This window comes from Gallinula chloropus (assembly GCF_964237585.1).
Source record: "Gallinula chloropus genome assembly, chromosome: 20".
NCBI lineage: Eukaryota > Metazoa > Chordata > Aves > Gruiformes > Rallidae > Gallinula > Gallinula chloropus.
In genome coordinates, this window is record NC_140105.1 from 4407461 (window position 1) to 4429255 (window position 21795).

General features: G+C 53.7%; 1 protein-coding gene across 1 annotated transcript; it reads right to left on the reverse strand.

The window, feature by feature from the left end:
- Positions 1-616: 616 nt before the first annotated feature.
- Positions 617-17870, reverse strand: PMP22 (peripheral myelin protein 22). Its single transcript, XM_084273574.1, has 5 exons — positions 17852-17870; positions 16922-17022; positions 15712-15802; positions 4996-5136; positions 617-1043 (listed from the first exon to the last, which is right to left on the reverse strand). Exons 2-5 carry the CDS (start codon positions 16997-16999, stop codon positions 877-879), a joined length of 477 nt encoding a protein of 158 aa, XP_084129700.1. The 5' UTR covers positions 17000-17022; positions 17852-17870; the 3' UTR covers positions 617-876.
- Positions 17871-21795: the final 3925 nt, after the last annotated feature.

Here is a 21795-nt window from a genome sequence, read left to right on the forward strand (position 1 = left end):
GGATAAAACATGGTTCACAGGCAGGAGCATCAGTGCCCCATCAGCTTGGCACGGCACGGCACGGCACAGCACGCAGCCCTGCCGGCACAGGAGCACCCCAGAGCCCGTGCAGGCACAGGAGGACAGCCCACACTGGATTGCAATCCAACCTAAGTGATTTAAAAGCCCAAATTCCCAGTGGGTGTGGTGCCGAGGCAGTGGGATTTAGGCACATAAGTCATTCAGGCACTTGGGGCAATCAAAGCCTTTGCTCTGAAATCCTTCAAACCTTTTGGAAGTGTCTCCCAGCAGATCTGGACATGCACTTCGGGTACCAGGATCCCAGCATGTGGCAGGAGCGGGGACCAACCCTCCAGCTGGCATAAGCAGGTGGAACTCCGATTTACACCAGCCTAAAACCAGGCAGAGCTGGGGTTTTCTGATGGTTTGACAGGGATTAGGATGGGGAGAGAGAGTTCAGGTCAGAGAGGATTCTGCATGAGAAAAACCACCGCGCTCTTGTTACACTGTTAGCAGTAATAGTTCCTTAGGCACTTGCTTTAGGCTTTAAAACATAGCATATGGTCAACAAAAGCAAACAGTACTATGTACATATATGTAAAAAGTGTTATAAATAGGGTTTGTTTCTTTTTTTAAACCACAGATACTATATACATCTTCAATTAACAAGTAACCCTTTAAGTGTTTCCTTCTGGGGTCGGTTGGGGTTGGTTGGTGGGAGGGTTTATTCCTCTTTTTTTGGGGTTGTTTTTTTTTTCCTTTTTTTTTAATTTTTTCCCCCCGTTTTCTCGTCTATTCCTGCCCCTCCTCCGTCTCCTCCACGGACATCATGAGTGCCCTTGTCACACCCCAGGCCACCTCTCCCGTGGCTCGACATCACTCGCGTTTCCGGAGGATGATGTAGATGATGCCACTGGCCAGGGCCAGGGGGAAGGCCAGCCAGGCCAGGATGTAGGCGAAGCCGTAGGAGGTGCCTTCCGAGGCTTGGTGCCAGTCCGTGTGCCTCACTGTGAAGATGGCTGCGCCGCTCATCACGCAGAGCCCTGGGGAGAAGCGCACACAGGAAGGGGTTAGAGATGGTCAGGCCCCACCTGGGGTGTTGTGTCCAGTTCTGGGCTCCCTGGGATGAAAAAGACAGGGATCTCCTGGAGAGAGTCCAGAGGAGGCTACAGGGATGATGAAGGGCCTGGAGCATCTCCCCTGTGAGGAAAGGCTGAGTGAGCTGGGGCTGTTCAGCCTGGAGAAAAGAAGACTAAGGGGGGACCTTATTAATGTTTATAAATATCTGAAGTGTGGGATGCAGGGGAAATGGGCAGCCCCTTTTCAGTGTCTGTGGGGACAGGACAAGGGGCAATGGCTGCAAGTTGGAGCACAGGGAGTTCCACACCAGCATGGGGAAGAACTTTTCCCCAGTGAGGGTGAGGGAGCCCTGGGACAGGCTGCCCAGGGGGTGTGGAGTCTCCTTCTCTGGGGATATTCCAGCCCCATCTGGATGCAACCTGTGCGATATGAGCTGAGGAGTTGCTTTGGCAGGGGGGTTGGACCCGATGAGCTCTCGAGGTCCCTTCCAACCCCTGTGATTCTGTGACTCTGTGATTTTGGGGGGTGATGCTGGTGAGTAGGGACATCTCTGCCAGGCTCTGAGCAAGTAAAGCCAGAGCCCCCAGAGCATCACATGCACTAAGGCATCCCACAGCGCTGGGCTGCTGCTCTGGAGCAGTCCAACTCCCCTTGGGAGCTCAATTAAAAATCCAAACCGTAGCCTGAACCACCCCACCAAAGCTGCTACAAGATGTCAGACACAAACTCAGGTTCTTTTACAGCACAGAAATGTCTTTACCATCTGCCCAGGCAAGTACAGGTGGGAGCCAAGGATGCTCTGGGCAGGTCTGTGCCCTGTGGTTGCCTGTCCTCTGCCCAGGCTGCAAACTCCACTTCACAAACCCTGCTGCACCCACGGCTTGTGCCTCTTCCCCGGTTCTCAGTGCTCCCCCTCACCAGCCACGGAGCACTGTGGGTCCTGGAGGGCTGTCTGGCCAGGCCCAGCTCCATTAGACAGCGTTTTAGCTTTATTGCAAAACCAACCCATCAGCATTGGGGGCTGCCCAAGAGCTAACACAAAGCCACCTCTATTTCTGCCTGAAAACACGCTCTTTCAGTCAATCCCAGCAGTTCTATTATACAGTCGCGGGGCTGTTGTTGGAGCAGAGTTCCAAATCCCCTGCATGGACCTCAGGACCACCTACATTTCACCACGGTGATATTTGAGCTGTAATTCCACTTGACACTGCTCCTTTGTTCTGGGAAAGTGCAGCAGTGGGAATACGTGTGACGAACGCGCCGCTGCTGCAGTTTCCATTCTCTGAGCACGAGAGCCAACTCCCACTGCCCCAGCCCATGAGAAGAGAGCACAACCATTGTCTGGCCACGCTGGTGGGATAGAGAACAGGCACGTGGCCATGCTGGTCACCTACAGACAGCAGAAAATACAGCAGCAATTGTCTGCAGGAGGAATTTGGCAACACGGAGGCGCTGGTTTCTGCAGCATCTGCACTGATTCTGCCCCACAGAACGGGCTTGGGAAGTGAAGGGCAGCCACTGTCAGGTGCTTACACTGGCACAAGCAATAATGCATCACAGTGTTAGCACCTGATCTTAAGGAACACACTTTAGTTTTGCTTTGATGGGTCAGGAGGGCAAATGCTGTCTAAAAACCTGTTCCTTCAGGTCTGTGCCAAGCTGGGATGGGTGCTGGTGCATTCCTGTGGTCAGCTCCTCAACATGGGGCTTTGCAAAATGCTGCAGGGTATGGGGAAGGCACAGCCCCCAGGGGGGGAGCATACACTGTCTGACCCATGGGGCCAGCAGATTTAAGGTGGGAGGGATGAGAGAAAAGTGATGCTGAGGATGGAGGGAGTGATGTAAAAGTTGGGTCCAAACCCTGAGAGGCCCAAACCAACATCTATCCCATGCTGGGCTTACACAGCTATGAGAAGTGGGTCACATCCAGGGATGTGATGGACTTTGGGAAGGGGCTGGGGATGCATCCTGCCCTGCACAGCAGACCTGAATGGACCTCCTGCATCTCTTACCTCCAATCCCCAGTTCCACTGGGCCACAGCCAAAGTCCCAGGGGAGACCAGCCCCTGCTCTCCTCCCCAGCTCTCAGGACACTGCTGCCCAGCTCTGCCACTCAACAGCACCCAGCAACCCTGTCCCTGGCACCTGCTGGTTCAAGTCCAGCATTGCTGCTGGCCAGGCTCCAAATCCTGAGATCCTCAGCTTTGTCAAGCTGCAGCCCCCCAGGAGGAGGTGCAGGGTGGGGGGGGGGGGGGGGTGGTCAGCAAGAGCCTTCTCATCCCCTCCCAGAAGGAGGGAAGTTCTCTCCAGCTCTGCTGGGGCTGAGAACAAAGCACTCAAGTGGGTAAAATCCTGTCCCTGGCAGCCCTGCAGCAGGGCTTTCTGATGCCAGGGCTTTGCAAGGCATGGCTGAACCCCTGAAAAAAATTAGGGTCATGAAGACCACAGCTGCCCCTCCTCCAGCCCTGAGCATGGCCACCAGCGCCCACCTCTGCATGCTCCATCCAGACCCAGACCTCTGCTTGCACATCCCCCAGGCCACAGGGAAGCTTCACAGGGACCAGGTCACACTTTTCCCACCCCTCATACGGCTGGGGATGGATGTAACCTGTGCCTCAGGCCAAGGAGGGATGGAGACAGTAGGTCTATGGCCTGACCCTGCATCCCCTTGGGACACACAGCCCAGCATGGACAAGAGGACTGCAATCTCATTTTCTCTTCCTCTGAGAATGAGGATTTCCCAGCCATCACTGGGGAGGGAGAGGCCTTCTGCTCCCAGGTCTATCAGGGGAGCTCTCAGGTGGATAATTCCATTATTAATGCTGAATTCCCCTCCGTGTCTCCACGGCTTGAACAGGTTCCTGCACATCCACCTTTCCAGAGCAGGTGAACTGATATGAACTCAGCACACCCACTTAAAATAGTTTCCATGCCACACTTGCTAACGAAGGTCAGCTCTAACCATGTTCAGGGTTTGCAACAGCCACTTGATTAGAGGAGTTTCTCCACTCATTTAGTAGCAGGACCTAATGTGGCTTTTTACCACCCAAAGCTCTACCAAACAATCAGTTTCTTTCCCACTCTGTCATGATTTAGCCAGAACCTTGATGCACAACTTCTTTTTTCTAGTCTGAATGCTTGAAAATCCTCTCCACTTGTTTCATATGTGGAAACACAAATGGAGCCAGTGGCTTTAGAGCATCTATACCTGCAGAACTGCAAAGGCAGGACATGAGCCATGGCTCATTTCCAGCACTGAGATCCTGAAGAGTTAAAGACAGCAGCTGGCAGTTCAAAGTCAGCTGGCCCATCCTGCACTCCATCTGATCTTCGCTGATGTAAAGCACCAGCTTCCCTCATGGAGAGTTCTGAAATACTCATCAGATCCTCTTTCACCCAAATAGGGTGGTCACTATTCCCCCACCAGGCCAGCAGTTGGGGAAACCTTGCCCAGTAAGGAGAAAGTGGCTCCTGGAGCCCAGCGCAACCACCTTGGAGCTCAGCATCCCATCCTGAGCCATGGGAAGAGCAGGCAGTGGCAGGGTGACCCCCCCCTCAGCCCAGCAGCACCCACACCCACACCCTGCCTGCCCCACTGCCCAGGAGCTCTGGCACTTCTCTGGTACCCTACCCCTCCAACACCTCCCCAACAACCCTCTTGCACCTCCCACAAAGCAAGGGTAGAGGAGCCCTGAGAGACTGATCCCACCCCAGGGCATTCAAGACCTCAGCAGACCCAGATTATTCATCTACTCTGCCCTTCAGAGCCACACAGGAGCCAGTCTGGTGGTCCTCCTGCTTCTGTACCCAAGGGCACACTCATTTCCACCACTGCCCTCTGCTCCAAAGTCCTTCCCGTGTCCCCCACCCCCTGCCACTGCTGGTGACACCCCCCACTGACCAGCCCTCACTTACCAGCAAGGATTTGGAAGATCCCAGTAACGTAGAACCGCCCACCCTTGGTGAGTGTGAACAGCTGGCAAAAGAACAGGAACAGAGACAAGACGCTGAAGATGATGGAGAGGATCATCATCGCTTGGACAGACTGCAGCCACTCTGGGGACAGACAGACAGACATGAAAACATCAGTGCTGGCAGCACAGCCAGTGAGTCCCCACTGGGCATCACCCTCCAGGGCATGGCCCACCCCTGGGTCCCATTAAGCTTCTCAACAGCTGGGAGATGTGGTCACAGCTGCTGAGGTCCTCAGCAGGGGATGGTGCTGCCTGGGATGCAGGATGCACCAGCGTGCTGGGGCCAAATGAATGGTGGAGCCACGTGCTGTGTAATAAAACATGAGCAGAGATCTGAAGTCTGCAGACATCCAAGCACAGCCTCTGCCCCCCCAGCATCACGTCAGGCCCTGGGAGCTGGGCTGTACTAGAGACACAAGAACTATGTGCAACAAGCCCTGAGACACCAAGCTGGCTGAGCTCAGAGGTAAAATAAATAAAGCAGCAAGTGAAAACACCCTCTGCCCTTGCAGAGTCCAACTTTTTTGAAAAGAGCCTTCCCCAGCTGCCCAACACAGCTGCCTCCCAGAGCAGACCAGTTAAACCAGCCCCTGCATGAGTCACTGCCCAGCTATTTCCAGCCTTCCTGGGTATGTAACTCCCTCTACAGTAAAAAAAAAATAATAAACAAACAAGCAAAATGCCACTCCATCCCAGGAGGGGCTGCAGCCTGACAGAAAGAGGCAGTTCCTCACATCCCTGGGACAGGCTGTGATTGCAAATACCTCTGCCTTTCCCTTTCCTTATAAAGTCTGAGATCACAATTAGTGTTTTCAGCCTTCCTTGAGAAGTCCTTAAGGATGCAAAGTTGCTTAATTCACCATGAAAGCCAGACAGGACTTGGTACAGGTAAACTGAGGCACAAACCACCCAGCAAAAGACAGAAAAATACTGCTTGAGCCTGGATCCCTGGACAAAGTAGAAGGAGGCAGCCCTGAAGTCCCAGTCCCACCTTCCTGCCACAGTTCTGCTCCCACCAGCCTCACTCCCCCAGCTGCTTGGCTTTCCACAGCTTAGCAAAACTTCCAAATAAAGCTCCACTTCAGCTTAGGAACCTTCAACACTCGATGCAAACCAAATGAGGCCGTTTGGGACTGCCCAGGGCAACTCCTTCTCCCAGAGAAGTGATCACACATCCCCACCAAATCCTGGCCAGCTGCACCCTGGAGGTGAGAGTGGAGTTTGAACCAGAGAGCCAGGCACAGAGATGGCAGCAGCAATCCAAGCCTGAGCCCTTCCAGCAAATCCATGCCTGCAGGGAACATCCTGTGCAATTCAGTCACATCTGGAGTGTTTGACCATCAGTTCTGCTTCTTCTCTTTCCATCTTGCCTCTGGATATTTAGGCAATGGAGCCAATTCAGGCCCTGCTCAGCAAAGCAGACTGAAACCACCCAGAGCAGCCTCTGCCCATCACTGACAGCTTTTTCCTTTCCCTCCTTCTCATGTTTTCCATGCCAAACTATTCTGCAGCTGCTAAGGAGCTGGTGCACTTCACCCAGTTTGGAGCCACCAGTATATCCATGTGCTTCAGCTGCTGCCTCTGAAGGAAGGAGCAGCTGTCCCTGCTCTCACTTCCAGGAAATCCCAGTGTGGCTTTGACACTGGTGTGCACCCAAAGTGTCCCATATACTTCATCCATCTCCTCTGGCCAGGCAGGGAAACCCCTCTGCTCTGATCACACCTGACTCCTCTGCTCTGGCTGTGCTAAACCCAAGGACAGCAGAAGGGATGAAGCAGCTCAAGTGCTGCTAAAATTCAAGTCATAAATCTTTCCTTGGATGTCAAGCTGCTGAACTGCCATCTCCTTCCACACTCCAGCACAGGAGGAGTTCCCATCCCAGGTTTTGGGATATTGAGCTTCCATCTCACCCCTTCCAGAGCCCTAGACCTGAGTCTGGCTCCATGCTCTGGCTGCAGCCTGCTGAGCCTCAAGCAGGTTTGGTCCAGGACCCAGGAAGCAAAGTCCTTTGTGATTTCAAAGGCCACAGGATCCAGCCCTGTGAGGAGCCCTTTCTGCTCGCAGGTGGATGCTCCAATTGATAGTTATTTTAGGAGAAGGTTGTCTAGACAGAAAGCTGAGCTGAGCTGAGCTGCCCTTTTAATTGCATCCGCTTCCCTCTGCCTCTCTTTTGGTTCTGAATGTGAAGGATTTACACAGGCTTTGCAAAACCCCGTTGTAATAAAGAGCCATATCAGAGGAATATAAAGGCAGGCACTGAGAGAGGGGAAAACCCACTGTGACTGGAGGGATTTTGGCAGCCAGAGAGCAGCAGCAGCATGAGCTTGAGAGCAGGGGAACTCAGGAGATGAGCTAACAGCTCTGTGCTGGATCACATCCAGCCCTGTGCTGTATAAATATCTCATGTGTGGGACATGGGGAAATGGGCAGCCTCTTCTCAGTGGCTGTGGGGACAGGACAAGGGGCAATGGCCTCAGGTTGGAGCACAGGAAGTTCCACACCAAGATGCAGAAGAACTTTTCCCCAGTGAGGGTGAGGGAGCCCTGGGACAGGCTGCCCAGGGGGTGTGGAGTCTCCTTCTCTGGGGATATTCCAGCCCTGTCTGGACACCGACCTGTGCAATATGAGCTGGGGAGCTGCTCTGGCAGGGGGGCTGGACCTCCTGATCTCTGGAGGTCCTTTCCCACCCCTACAGTTCTGTGATTCTCTGACTTTTATCAGCCTCCTTTGTAAAAATGAGGGGTGGGATCCCCAGCTCACAACTCGGAGACCCACAAGTGCAAGCTGCAGTCCCAACCCAGCCGCCCACAGACTTCAGCTGTATTAGCACAGCTAATTGCCTTTAATTAACTTCAAAACACCACTATAACTACAGAGCAGATTGCTACCTCCTTAACCCCTTATGCTTTTAACTCCCTTGCTGTAAGAGCTGTGTCCTACCTATAGGCTTTTAAGAACAAAGCAGGTTTCCTGCAGGGAGGTCTGGGCTCCAGGAGCTGGATGGTGGGGCTGTCAGCACTGTTTACTCCCAGGCTGTTATTTGTGGTTTCCCCTGGTCAGCGAGTCAGTTATTCCATTTTTCTCCTGCATCTCTTTAGCTCTGTGTTTATATCTCTGTTCTTCAGGAGGAGGAAGAAAAGGAAACAGACAGATAACACCCTGCATGCCTCTTCCGAAGAGGAGCCATCGGGAGCGGGTTCAGAGCCCTTTCAGACACTCAGAAATAAAATAAGACCTTTTTACAAAGCAAATTCAGAGAATTTCCCTGGGTTCTGCAAGCCCAAATGTGCTCAAGCCACCACTTAACACAGTGAGGGAAAAAGAGTTCATCCCTGAGATGCTGAAAACCTTCACTGCCCTAAAGTCACACATGAAATAAACTCAGAGCAGAAACTGAAACCTAAAGTAGGAACTGTAGCTTAACTCCCCCCAAAAGCCAGTAACTAACCCAACCCCTTCCAGCAGTACCCCAACCCTGCTTCAGGGGAGGATTTATCCCAAATGAAGCTGAGCAGGATTGATGAGGCAGGCAAGAAGAATGAAGAGAGAAGGGACTTATCTGAGCTATTAGTTTATAGGCTCGCTGTGTGGTGTGACCTGCAGCTGGTGCACATACAGCTTTCCCTTCCCAAACTGCATAGGCACTTCAAGCTTCAATAGCAACCAGTTCTCAGGAAGAAAACACCCACCAAGGAGGTAACCATAACACATAACATAGACCAAACTAGAGGGAGAGGAAACTTGTGACCACATCTGCATGGTGATGAATGGCTCATCCCTTCAGCGCTGCAGTGAGCAAGTGTGGGAACAGCAGCACGTGCATCCACTGGCACAGAGGTATCAGCCCAGGAAGAGAGGGGTTTTCTGAGCAGTTTTTCCAAAGAAGACTCAAGAGGCTTCAAGGTTGGATCAAAAACTTGAGCCCAACTTGCATCCTCACCTATAGAGTGGGCAGGTCACATCACAAGTGCTGAGGCTTGCAGTGGTTTTAGAGCTCGATGTTCAAATACCCCTTAAGAGCGTTGGAAAAGGGTGAACTGCAGACGCAGGAGTGTGAGCTCAACTGGGTCATTCTTCTGGGGCTGAACTTCAGCCTGCTGCCCCATGGCAATTCACTGTAGCAACTCACAATGTGAAAAAGAGCTCAGCTCCCCACAGTGCTGTCCCTGAGCACCACTGACCACCCTGCCGCCACCCACAGCTCCACTGCTTGGAGGGAACATCTCTCTCTTGTGAAGAGAAACAGCATCACCACTCATCAGAAACACACAGCAGGGCTGCTGAGGTCTCTGAGGGACAATCCAGCTCCATGACATTGCAACTTTCTTTTGCTTTGGCCCCAGGCATCCCACTGACACAAAGTCAAACCTACACCCACCAGTTGCTCCTTTCCTGTCCTCATGTATCCACTCCCTTGGGAGGGCTGCAGGGTGCTGGATCGAGGTATTCCTGAAAATTCTGCCAGAAAAGGGGGATTTCAAAGAGCTCCCAAGGTGTTCATAGAGGCCAGGGGATGAGCAGGTGGGAAACACCAGGGCTGCAGGGAGGCAGTGAATGAACATGGTGCTGCAATTCATGCCCAAGACTTCCTGGTCCTCTTTTGTAGCTCCTTCAGGAGGAGATGAAACCCTCCAAGCTCTTTTCTCCTCTTGTGCTCTTTTCCTCTCAGCTTTCCTCCCTTTTGCCTTCTCCCTGAAGCTCCATCCAAGAAGTTCCTGAGGCCAGAAGGTCCGTGGCTCCACAGAGCTGCTATATCCAGGCATCTTGTCCCATCAGACCATTGAAACTCACATCCCATAGAGAGAACCTCTGACGCTGCTGAGGCAGCAGAAAGCTGCTGGCACCATGAAAAACACCTTCCAACAGCTCCACACTGCCCAAGCCAGCTCCTCAGCTAGACCCTTGGCTTGGTGGCTCTGGTCTCCTTTTGGCTTGTGTGTGAGAACAAGCTGAGGTGGGAGATACATCACTCCAGGCTCAGGTCCTCCAAAGGGCTTAGGTATCAGCTCCTGCTGCTACCAAGTCCAGTCACCAGGAGCAGGGATGGGGAGCAGTGGAGCTCTCACCCACAGGCACACTCCTGGGGTACACTCAGCCTGTGCCCATGGGTCTCATCAAGGCCAAAACAAAGTTTGGTTAAGGTTTTCCAGCATAGCACACTACAGTGGACTCCACCACCTGTTCTTCTGGTCTTGCAGTCATCATTCAACCACATGTTGTCTTCTTTCTCCCTTTTGCTTCCCTTCTGTGAGTCAAAGCCCCCCACCTGGCAGGGAAGACCAACTGACCCCCCCCCCTTATGCAGAAATGGGAGCCAAAGAACTCTGGAACAACTGAGAAAAAAGCAGCACTAGGTCCCTACCCCTCCTGCTCAGATGTTCTCTGTAAGAAGAACAAGCAACAATAAGGCTGGTTTTCAGCAGACAAAATCCCTTTCATATCACAGACAACGTGGTCATGGCAGAAACTGATCCAAAACACAAAAATACCCTCCTGGAATACCTCACAGGTTATTTTAGACAGGTAAGGGGCAAGCTAGAGCTCCCCAGAAGCCAGCAGAGAGGGTTGCAACCCTGCCCGAGTTGGGCCAATGGGAATAGGAAGGTTAAAAACTGGCTCTTTGCTTCCCACTGCAAACCACAAAGAGCCTGAAGGATGCCCCCAGATCAAGCTACTTGCACGTGTGGTCCATTAGCTGAGCAGGGCCAGCTGATGGCTACAGCTGCAGAGGGTGTGTTCACTTCACTAGGAAAGGCTCAGGACTCCCAAACATCTGACAGTTCCTGCTGGTTTGCAAAGTCAAAGGCTGCAGCAGCACCATGCCCACAGGCTCAGAGGGACACACAGCTTAAGGACAGAAGGTCACTTCAGCATTTGATACAGAGCTGAAAGCATTGCTTAATTCTTTCACCTTCTAATCTGCAGGGGTGACTGGACCATCTCACCCTCCTGGGCTGGGAAGTGTCCCTGCACCAGCAACTAGTTCTCTAAGTCTTGTTCCAGTCAGTGCAGCCTCAGCTCTTCCAGTGGAGGGAAATTTCCCCCCATCTCTCCCTGTTCAGGTATTTAATACTCATTAGCACTAATGGAATCACACATTGAGAAATCACTTTGCTCACTGAAGGCTTCAGTGCAGCCTGGAACATGGTTTTCAGATACAAAAAGCATTACAGCAAGTGACATGGCACTTCCATCTCTCCAGGCTTTTTCTATACCACAGGAGTCTAGAATTGCTGGAATAAAGAGGATGGAAAAGCAAGGGCAGCAAAAGCCACTCTGGGGGGAGAAGCTGACAGAACAAAAGCAAACTGACATAACAAAAGGTTATGTGTTTTGAAGAAGAGAAGCAGCAGCATGGTTCCTCCTGGGAACAGCTGGTGGGTCAGGGCACAGGTGCCCCTACCTTGTGCCAAGGACAAAGATTTTTCCTGCCTACTCCAGCACCAGTGGTGCTGCTTTGGGGCCCTGAGGGGCACTGGGAGAGGGATGGTGCCCCAGTGCCTGCCCATTGGCAGGAGGACCATCCCTGCCCACCTGCACCATTCAGGGCACATCTCCATTCTGCACAACCCACCTGGGCTTTGCTTGTGGCCATCACATCAGCAAATCATCATCATCATCATCTGGCTTATGGCACTTGGCAGTCAGGGATAGGCAGCCAGTGCCTTTCCCAAGGTTTGGGTTTGGCTTTTTTCCCCCTTTAAAAGAAGCCAGAACCCACCAGCCTGTCTGGGAACAGGCCAGTCATGAGCACACCACAGTGCAGCAACAGGACAAACTGTAAGAAGACAACAGGCAAACTGTCTCCTGGTGTTACAGAAGGGTGGAGGGATCCTCAGAGAGGTTCCCATTGCTTCCTCACATTCAGCATTCCCACCAAAATCAGAAGAAGAGCAGTAGAAAACAGCAGGAAAAGACCTTCTTGCCTGCATGAAACAACTCAGATGGGGGGGGGAGGGGAAAGGCCAGTTTTGGAGGAAAAAATATCACTGTCTGGAAATTTGGGGTGGGATCTACTTAAAGAGCACTTGAGCAGCTCAGGTCCATCTGTGTGGCCCATGCCTGCAGTGGGATGGCCCAGCTCAGGGCTGGCACACGGCTGTGTCGATGCACAATTCTGTGATTCAGAGCTGAATTCTTCAGATAAGTCTTTTCCAGGAATGTCTGACAGCACAAATGAAGCAAAGATTGCAACATTTTTTCCATAGTTCTTGGCCTCTTGAAGGAGGAAAAAAGAAAAGCCATTATTTAACAAGCAAGTGGAGAAATCAGAGCAACAAGCAGGGAGCTGTAAAGGGCCAAGAACTGGGCATCTGCACCCCAGACGGTGTTTCCTTCTCCTCTTCCCTCCCTGCACTTGCTCGCATCTCGTGTACACAGCAGGGTCAGGAGGAATGCAGGAGGTGGGAGCTCTGGGCCAACTCTGTCCTGTGCCCAAGGGCTGCTGATGTCCAGCAGTTCTGTGGTCATCCCTCAGTTTGCTTTGCTCCTTATTCAGTCGCCCCCCATGACAATCTATATGGTCAGGAGCACAGTCCCAAATCTGCCCCAGTGCTGCCCACCAGCAAATTGTGCTGGGACCTGGTTTTAGCAAGTTCAGCTTCTTGTTGTGCATCAGAATAAGGGTCATCTGAACCAAAGCATCCCTGTGCAGCAGGACAGGGTGAGAGGAGGCTTCATCCATCCTCTCCGTGCTGAGGCCGAAGGGAGCAGCACAGCACACCCACCACTGCCTGGTGCTAAGAGAAATACACCCAAAGCCCCAATCTGGGCTGAAAATGTGAGACACAGCCCTACCAAGCTCCACATATCCCAAGCACAGGAGGCCACTCCTTTTCTAAAAGGGAGGAAGAAAAAACCACTCTACAGTGGCTACTGCGACAGCCAGAGGAAAAGCTGCCTCTACATAAAGACCAAGTTCTGCCAACATCCCCAAACAAGAATTTCTTGCTCTCAGTCCATCACAGACCTTGGCACTCTGCAGTTACCATTAAGCATGATCCTTGGCACAGAGAAACAAATTCTTCAGGGTTTCTACAACCCAGCACTGCGTGCACAGACTGTGCTTTAAGAGAGGTTGAAATGAGAACTGTTTGTGGTGGTTGGTGGAGGATCGTTTGTATTTTTGAGAGTAGTAAGCATCTTCCTAGCAAAAAGAGTATGAGGAGCACAGCAAGGACCACGCAGGGTGTCGTGGTTTTGTGTGGCTGGGTTCTGGGGGAGAAGGGGGGGCTGCTGCAAGCAGCAGCCAGAAGCTCTCTGCAGCCCCACAGAGCAAACACCAGCCGGCTCAAGGCTGGAGTCATCGTTGACCAAGGCTGAGCCCATCAGCGATGGTCACAGCGCCTCTGGGAGTCACAGTTCAGGAGAAAAAAACCCACAAGCAGCTGCATTTTGCTCCCAGAGAAGGGAGTGAGAAGATGTAAGGAGCTGTGCAGACACAAAAGCTAGGGAAGGAGGCGGAGGGGGAAGGCGCCCCAGGTGCCAGAGGGAAAGATGCCCCTGCAGAAACCCATGGTGGAGCGGGTGTCTCCCACAGCCCATGGAAAAGGCCAGACCCCACCTGCAGCCCCTATGATTTTTATGTTCCTACAGCACTGATGAGCTCTGGACCCTGCATCCAGAGTCCCACTGGTCCTCAGCAGCGCTGCTCCCACATAGGGGATGGGTACAAGCTTTTGCCCAAGCAAAACCCCTTCTCCTGATGCCAGAGCAGAGCCTTCATATAAACAAGAGCTGCCAGAGAGCTCTTCAAGTCTTGAGTGAAATGCATCTCTACTCAAAGAGCACCCCACTGCAGCACCTCATCAATCAAGCTCAGCTGCCTGACCACAGTTTTAGCAGGATCACCTTGACTCTAGTCCCTTTAACAATGAAGTAACTGGAAAGGATCCAGAGGGAAGCCCCTCTGAGCAGCTTCTAGGAACAGGGCAATATAGACCTGCAACATGCAGGAGAGTCTGAGGTGGAGGAAACCATCCCAGCCACAGTTTGGATAAGCCCCTCTCAACACTGACAACTCCCCCAGCGCAGCATCCAGCAAACACCCAGGGAAAGCACTGCAGGTTTGAAAGGCAAACGATTTGGGGAGGCTTTAGAGCCCGTGGCTCTGGGATTCCTGGTGGGCAGTCGCTGCCTTTCACTGCACAGCGCAGGCTCAGCAGTTTCGGAGCACGCGTGAATGGCAGCGAAGCAGCCTGCCTACGCTGCAGATCATCAGCAGTTGGCTGGGTGTTGGTTAAGGACACGGCTCCAGAAGGCTCCTCGGCTGCTGGGATGGGGTCCAGCCGCTTCCCAGCCAGCCCGGACACCACCAGGCGTCAGCAGAGACCCGCAGCTGTGGCTTCCCTCCCGCTGAAACCCGAGCTTGGGCCCAGGCAGGGGAACAGGCTGCTGGGCTCAGTGCAGGGAAGAGGAGCGAGTTACCAGCATCCACCTCCCCACGTGGGGCACCTGCGAGTGTTTTGCTCCCAGCAGGCTGGGGATGAGGGTTACCTGACCCTCCCAAAGCACCTGACAGTCTCCCATCTCTGCAAGAGCCTTTGAAAGCACTGAGTGCTCTCCACTGCAACCAGTCCCTCTCTGCCAACGCGTGGCATTGGTTTGCTCCCACGCCAGGACCGTGGTGCTGTGGCCGTGCTCCCAGGGGCAGCAGTATGATCCATAACTGGTCTTACTGGGGGCTGCACTAGGAGAATCTGTTCTCAAGGGAAAGAAAAACCAGACTACCTGAAAACAAATGCTGGGCGCAGCAAGACCGGCATTAGCCCTGCCTTCTGGGGAAACTAAGGCATGGGTTTGCCTGACTCCCTGAGCACAGATTCTATGTTAATGGTACCAGCCCCTGCCCTGGGAAGTCTGTGACAGTGTCTCAGTGAGCACTCCTCCCCTGCTGACCTCAGCAATCAGCTTGCTGGGTGATATCACACTGGGCGACATCAGCCTTCACCCAGCTCAGTCCAGAGGTTCAGCCACCCCAAGGGGTGGAGGTGCCACGGGGGCTATTTTGGCTGCAGGACAAGGCAGGGCCCAAGGGCTCAGCACAACCTGCACATGGTGCTCAGCAGCAAACCACAGTGTGAGGAGTATGCCCAAAAACTCAGGCTGTCACAGCCACAAAAAGCACAGCAAGAAGGACAGGGCATCCTCCAGAGACAGACCATCCTGGGGGCTCCATATGCATCTTTAAAACACCCTCACAACTAGAGCAAGAGGATAGCATGCCAAAACCAGTCCCCCCACTGCAGCAGCCACCCACCAAACCCCACATTTATACATGCAAGAGTAATAACAGGAGACCACCAAAAAGTGAACAAGCTGGTCAGTTTTTCTGTGTCTGAATTTGTAGAACACCCTGCCATGGTGCTGCCAGGAGCAGGGCAGAGCCATGGGCATTAGGTCTGGTATCCATACCAAATTCCACTGGGGGTGGGGGGAGCAACCTTCCCATGAGGACACAGGGAACAAGGTGGAGCCCTGCCCTTCTGTCCAGGCTTAAAGCAGAGGTGAGGGGAAAGACTGGGAGGGAACAACTTCAGGGTGGGTGCAAGGAAAAGCAAGAGGGAATCACAAGCTGCAAAGGCAACCCCCCCCCCCGCCCCCATGACTTGCCCAGGGAGGAGAATAAAAGCAACGGGCAGCAGCAACCCTGACTCACCGTTCGTGGATGACGTCAGGCAGTGGAAGATGCTGCCGGAGGTGCAGTTCTGCCAGAGGTCTGCTGTGTGCCCACCATTCACCAGCCATTGCTGCAGGAGAGATGCAGCCTCTTGAGCAGGGCCTCACCAGGAGATGGCAGGCAGACAAATACCCCCCCCTCATCCCCCCCCATGATTCATCACCAAGCTGCCCCGCTGTGTACCAGCACGTGTGTGCCCCACCAAGTGCTCCCAGGCACATGTTTTTCTTTAGAAAAAGGTTTGGGAAGTGAATAGCAATACTTGCTTTTAGCTACTTTTTCCCCACCAGCAGAAAAACAGAAGCTCTTTATTCTCTTTAAACAGGGACTGAGTCCCGCAGGGGACACACGTACTTCCCTCCCCTCTGCTGTCCTTGCCTTGTTCCTGGACCAGCTGTTTGAATGCTTCCACATGATTTCTAATGGCCCAGAAGATTTTTTGTAACATCTTCTGCTATTACTACCACTCCAAAAAAGAAGAAAGAACCTGGTGAAGCAAGCCTGGAACTCACCAGCTCCACAAAACTGCTGCCTTAAAACTAAGTCAAACCTCTTCCTAAGTGGATGACATGTTAGCTGGGCTCTGGACTGAAAACAGTGCTGGGAACCCTCTGTGTAGCATCCAACCCTCAGTCTTCCCACTGCTTACAAAGCTTTTAAGCCTTGAAAATCACCAGCAGGAGCCTGTCTTGGCTAGGAGGCAGAGCTAGAGAGCAAAACCTCTGGCTCTGAGGAGCCAGTGCCCAAGCCAGACCCATTTCAAGGGGTCTTAGGCTGGCTTTACTAGTCCTGTGGGCTGAAGCCCATTAGCAGGTGGAGCTCCTTTATGAAAGGGGAGAACCCAAGGAGGGTAGTTTGGATGCTCTGAGGCTGCACCATGATGGGGATGATGAGGAGAGGGACTCTGACAGCACTGCCCTCTACACTAATGCGGCTGCACCTGAGCACCCACTGCAGCACACAACCAACCCACCCACCTCACACTCTTGACACAGACACAGGAAGAGCAAAATCCTCCAAACCATCACTGTAACTAAGGACCAGAAGCTGGCAAGCAAACGTTTGCTGCTAAAAGCCAGGCTGGGAAATAATCCACAAATAAAAGTAGTACTTTCTGGTCCTGCCATGCCATAACCCCCCACCAGTCACTCCCAGCTTGGCCAGTACCCAGTGGAAAGTCTGTACTTACACTAACAATGGTGGAGACGAAGAGGAGCACCAGCACGGTGACATGGAGCACGATGATGCCCAGCAGCAAAAGCAGCATCTTGGCGGTGGTGGAGGGCAGAACTGTTGAGGGGAGAGGGATGCTGCTGAGTGTGTGTGTGTGACTGAGGAGGTGGGGGTGAAGCCCGGCCCGGAGGGCAGCAGGAGGCGCTCCGCCGACGGCAGAAGCCCGCCCAGCTCCGGGGGATGCTTGGGCAGCGCCTGGCGCCCGGACTCTTCCCTCGGGTCCCGCCGACGGAGAGGGGGGAGAACCTACTCCTGGAAACCCCCGGGGGACCCTCCGAACCCTTCCCCCGACCCCGCTCATCGAGTGGTCTTACCCGACGCCTCTCGCCCGGGGACCCCGGGGCGGGGGGTGCTTCCCCGAGGGGGAACTCCCATTCCCTTCCGCGAGGAATGCTCCTCGGCACCCCGGGGTGGGGGGAAGCGTGGGCACCCCCGGCTCCTCTGTCGGGAGTGGGGGTTCTTCTGCGGGGGGTGACTCTATCGGTGCCTCTCCCCAGAGGAGGCTTTCCCCAGCCCACCTCTTCCCGAGCGGGGCGAAGGGATGGGGGGGTTGCGTCTACCTCAGCCCATCTCCCCCCATGGGGCTACCTCGGCGCCTCTTCTCCGGGGGTTTCCTCCACCCACCTCCCCTCGGCACCCCCACCACGGGCTCTCTTGGACCCTCTTCCCCGGGGGATGGGGGGGACTTTCCCCAGCCCACCTCCCCTCGGTAGAAGGGGAGAGGCGTCTACCCCCGGAGCAGGGGAGGTTCTCCTGTACCTCCCCCCTGTGGACCCCCGGAGGGTCTCTCCACCACCTCTCCTCCTCAGGGTGGGTGCTCACCGCCCCCCCTCCCCAGCCCGGCTGGCGGAGCGGGCCGTGCCAAGCCGAGACGGGCCGTACTTACGTCGCGGCGGAGCGCTGAGCAGCGGGACGGGCAGCGGGAGCAGGCAGGGAGCGGGCGGCGGCGCTGTCAAGTTTCTCCTTTAACCGGGGCCACCACCCCGCTTGCGTCTGCGGGACGGGGCGGGCCCTGCGGCAGCGCCCGGCCGCTCCTCCTATAAAACAGGCCAGCGGCATCCCCCCCCCCCAGCCCCGGCCGAGAGGCGCTGAGCAGCCTACGCGGGGCCGCTTCCGTCTCTGTTCCTCCACCCCCCGCAGCTGGGCTGCCCTAACTTTGCTCCCTCAGGATGGACCCCCCGACGTGGGGGAGCCCCCGCTGCTCCACGTGCTTACGGAGGTGGGGGACACACCACACACACACACACGATACACGACGACTGCCGGGGGGCGGCTCCTCCGTCCCGTTTCGCTTTCTGGAGCGGCCACGCGTGGGCGGGGGTGCGGGTGGGGATGCGGGGGGGATGCGGGGGGGATGCTTGCGTGTCTCGGGGCGGTTGGCAGCGCTGGATCCCGCCAGCGTCCTGCGGCTGCAGCGCTGGCAGCGGGGGGGTCCCTAAGCAGATAATGACTGAAAGAAGGGGGCCTGGCAAGGAGATTTCCTCTTCCAGTGATATACTGGGAGGGGGGGAGGCGCGGCGATGCCTCGTCAGCAACGATGGTACCCGGCGAGGCCAGAGCGCTGCTGCATCAGGGGTTCCCCTGCCCGGCGGAGGCAGCCTGTGCTGGGCATCCCTGGGACGGGGTTTGCGGAGCTCGGGTCCCGCTGTGCCCGGGATGCCGGCGCTGATGTGTCTGTGTTCGGGGAAGTGACGCCTTTGCCATTCGCTCCTGCGATGTCATTCTGGCTCTCAGGCTGGAGATTTTTAGCGCTTGAAAGCCACATCCTGTGGCACTGAACTTTTCACTAAACGGAGGGTGAGGTTTTCCAAGTGCTCGGAGTGGAAGGGGGTGTCTGCACTCCCCTCCAGCCACTGTCACTCATTCCTCAGCCACAGCTAATCCACTGAAATAAACCTCACACACACACCCCACCCCAAACTCCCCCAAATAGTCCCCACAGTAAACTTGTACACCCCTGGGAGTCTCAAGCACCAACCTTCCCATCACCTCTCCCCTCTCCCTGCACCAGCTCCAAACCAGTCCTGCTTTGTTGCTGAGATGAGGGAATTCGGCATCCAGCCACCAAAACTGTAAATACTGGGAGAAAGAGGGAGAGAAGCGTGTTTGGCTCCCTCCTCCTGGCAAGCACTGCTGTGTTCCCTGCAGCACAGGCTCTGGCTCCTCAGCACTCATGTAAGCGGTCCCGTTGCACACATTAGCCAGCAAGCAGGAGTTCAGAGCGCTCTGTGGGGGTGGGGGGAGATGGGTGAGTGGCTGGAATGGGGCCCCACACTGTGCTTAAGCCCCTGTTTCAGTACATGCCTGCACGCCCTACCGCAACGCTGCCAAGCCAAGCTCTCAGCTCCAGGAGCTCTGCCTTACACAGGTTCTCCCCAGCCTGGTTTCAAAGGATGTAATTTGCCCTCCCCTCGGAAAAATACCCTCCCATTCCTCTGCTGCTGCCCCCCCCCTGTTGTGACACCACTGCCTGCCACACCAGGCTGCTGCACGCTGCGTCTGGAGCCAGTGCCATCCCTGACTGCAACCCCAGAGGACTAAAACATCTGTACATTCCTCACTAATGAGGCTATTTTAGTCTGCCTTGACTCTGTGGGTTGAGTGCCAGTGCTGCTTTCAGAGCAGAAGGAGCCATCATCCTTGGGACTGTACAAACACAGAGTGAGGAGGGTCTTGTCCTCAAGGATCTGACCTGCTGATCTGATTTTGGGTTTGTAGGTCTGAGATCTCAGGATAAACCTTCTGGATGTCTCTGGATAAATCTTCTGACTCGTTCCCTACGAGCAGAGCAGGGAGATGCACGGTGCTGAAAAGCAATGGGGAGGCAGGTCACATACTCTACCCCACTGAATGTGGGAGATCAAAACCACCTCAGCTCCAGTTCTGAACATGGTGCCAGAAGCAGCTTTTTCAACATGGGAGAAATATCTGAAACTCTAATCAGGTAAAAGCCTGTGGGTAATGAGGACTGTTTTGTCTGAGAGCTGTGGATTAGAAACAGTGGAGGAAGCCCAGAGAGAAGAGCACATCACTGCTTCTCAGACACTTCTTGGCTTTAAAGGTGAGTTGTCCAAATGGAGCAGAGGTCTGGAAAAACATCTGCTGAGCACATGTTATCACTGCAGCTCTAGTGATGGGACCCTGTGCTGCTCCAGGAAGTGTGGTGAGTTCACCTGAAAGCTCCTCTGTATCGACCAGAGGTGCTGGATGGTGACTGGGCCAGAAGAGAAGGTGGAAAAGTGAGGATGTTCACAGCAGAGCCCTTGGGGTTTTGCTGGAGAGAGGCAGCATCACTGCATTGCACAGTGCTCCCCATCAAGGGGCTTGAAAGCCTCCCAGCTTCCCCAGCTCAGTCTCCATCCAGGTGTGACTAGCAGTGGTCATCATCTCAATAAAAGCAGGCGCCACAATAGGTTTGAAACATGTTGTGTGCACAAACAAGATTTGCCACAGACTGTGCTGGAAATGCTGTAAGGCTGATGGGCTGTATAAACACTGGGTAAAATACATGGATTTCTCATTTGAATCTATTCCATGGGATCACTTAACATTTTTACAGTGCTGCAGCTTGAATTTCTAGAATAAAATAATGAGAACTTTGGAGGGAAAGTGTTTTTAAGATCACTTTAAGGGGCTCAGATGCAGATCTGACAAGGCAGTGATGGACTTTGCTGAAAAGGGACTAAACCTCATCTAACTGTGTTTGGCAGCATCACCTGAACCATCACACCACGGGCTCTGCTGCCATTGATCCAGCACCATCCCCTTCCTGGTGTTAGCTCCAGGCCAGGTGAACAAAAACACTCCCCAAACAAGAATGTTCAAACTACACAAAAAGACAAGATTTTCTGTGTGTGTCTTCTTGTGAATGAACTCATTTAACCCCAACATTTTGCTCTGTCACCACCATTTTAGGGACTCAGTTCCTGTTCCCTACCCTGGAAAGCCGTTAGCAAAGGAGGATTTAAAAAGGGAAGAGGCAGTAATCTGCACTGCCATCAGTGAGCCTGGGGCTTACATGAGGCTGGGAATGGCAAAACAGGGGGAAAAAAATCCTGGTTTCCAAAGTTTCAAACACCTGTGCAACTAGGGAGGAAAGGAGAGTGAGAGATGGTTTGACTCACATTTTGTGGAGAACGTATAGTGCTGCCCCAAACAATGCACATGCACGGGTAATAGATGTAAGTACACATGCAGAGAGAGAAATAACTATCTAAATAAGTATCTCCATGTCTGCAGCTGGCAGCAAGAGTGGGGCTCAGAGGGCTGCTGGCATCTTGCCCTTTTCCCAGCATGTGGAGGGATGTGCACCCAGCATGGCTGGGTTTCAGCTGGGTATCCAGGGAGGAGGGTTACTGAGATGCACCCCATGGCCAGGCTGCAAGAGGGATGGGCTTTTTCTCCAGCATAAAACACTGTTTGGATCAAAATCCACTGAGAGAGATGGGGGGTTACCTTTTCTGATTAAATTGGTGGGATGGCTAGCTGGAAAGCCATTTCAAAAAGGGGGGAAAAAAATGGGAGACATTTAAATTTATCAAACTTCCAAAACAAGAGACCTAACACATCTTGCAGACATTTACTTACTTTTTCTGACACTTTTTTTTTCTACCAAACCAAGAAGAATTTAAAAAAATACTCACTTTCAACTCCCAAGTAGTTGTCATCACTGATAGAGTCAGGCTGAAATCACTGGAGAAAATCCCACTGGCTTCAGGGAAGCCAAAATTTACCAGCTGATTCCAAAAGCCAAAAAAATCCAACAAGGTTCCCAGACAGGACATGACTCCGTGTTGGGACATCCTCAGATAACTTCAGGAACTGTGATTT

Bases quoted from the DNA above. Each gene is read 5' to 3' on its own strand.
- PMP22 (XM_084273574.1), bottom strand. From the start codon at position 16,999: ATGCTGCTTTTGCTGCTGGGCATCATCGTGCTCCATGTCACCGTGCTG. The intron at 5,137-15,711 runs GTGAGTCAGGGT...GTCTGTCCCCAG, and splicing joins CCTGACGTCATCCACGAACG to AGTGGCTGCAGTCTGTCCAA. The intron at 1,044-4,995 runs GTAAGTGAGGGC...GCTTCTCCCCAG, and splicing joins GATCTTCCAAATCCTTGCTG to GGCTCTGCGTGATGAGCGGC.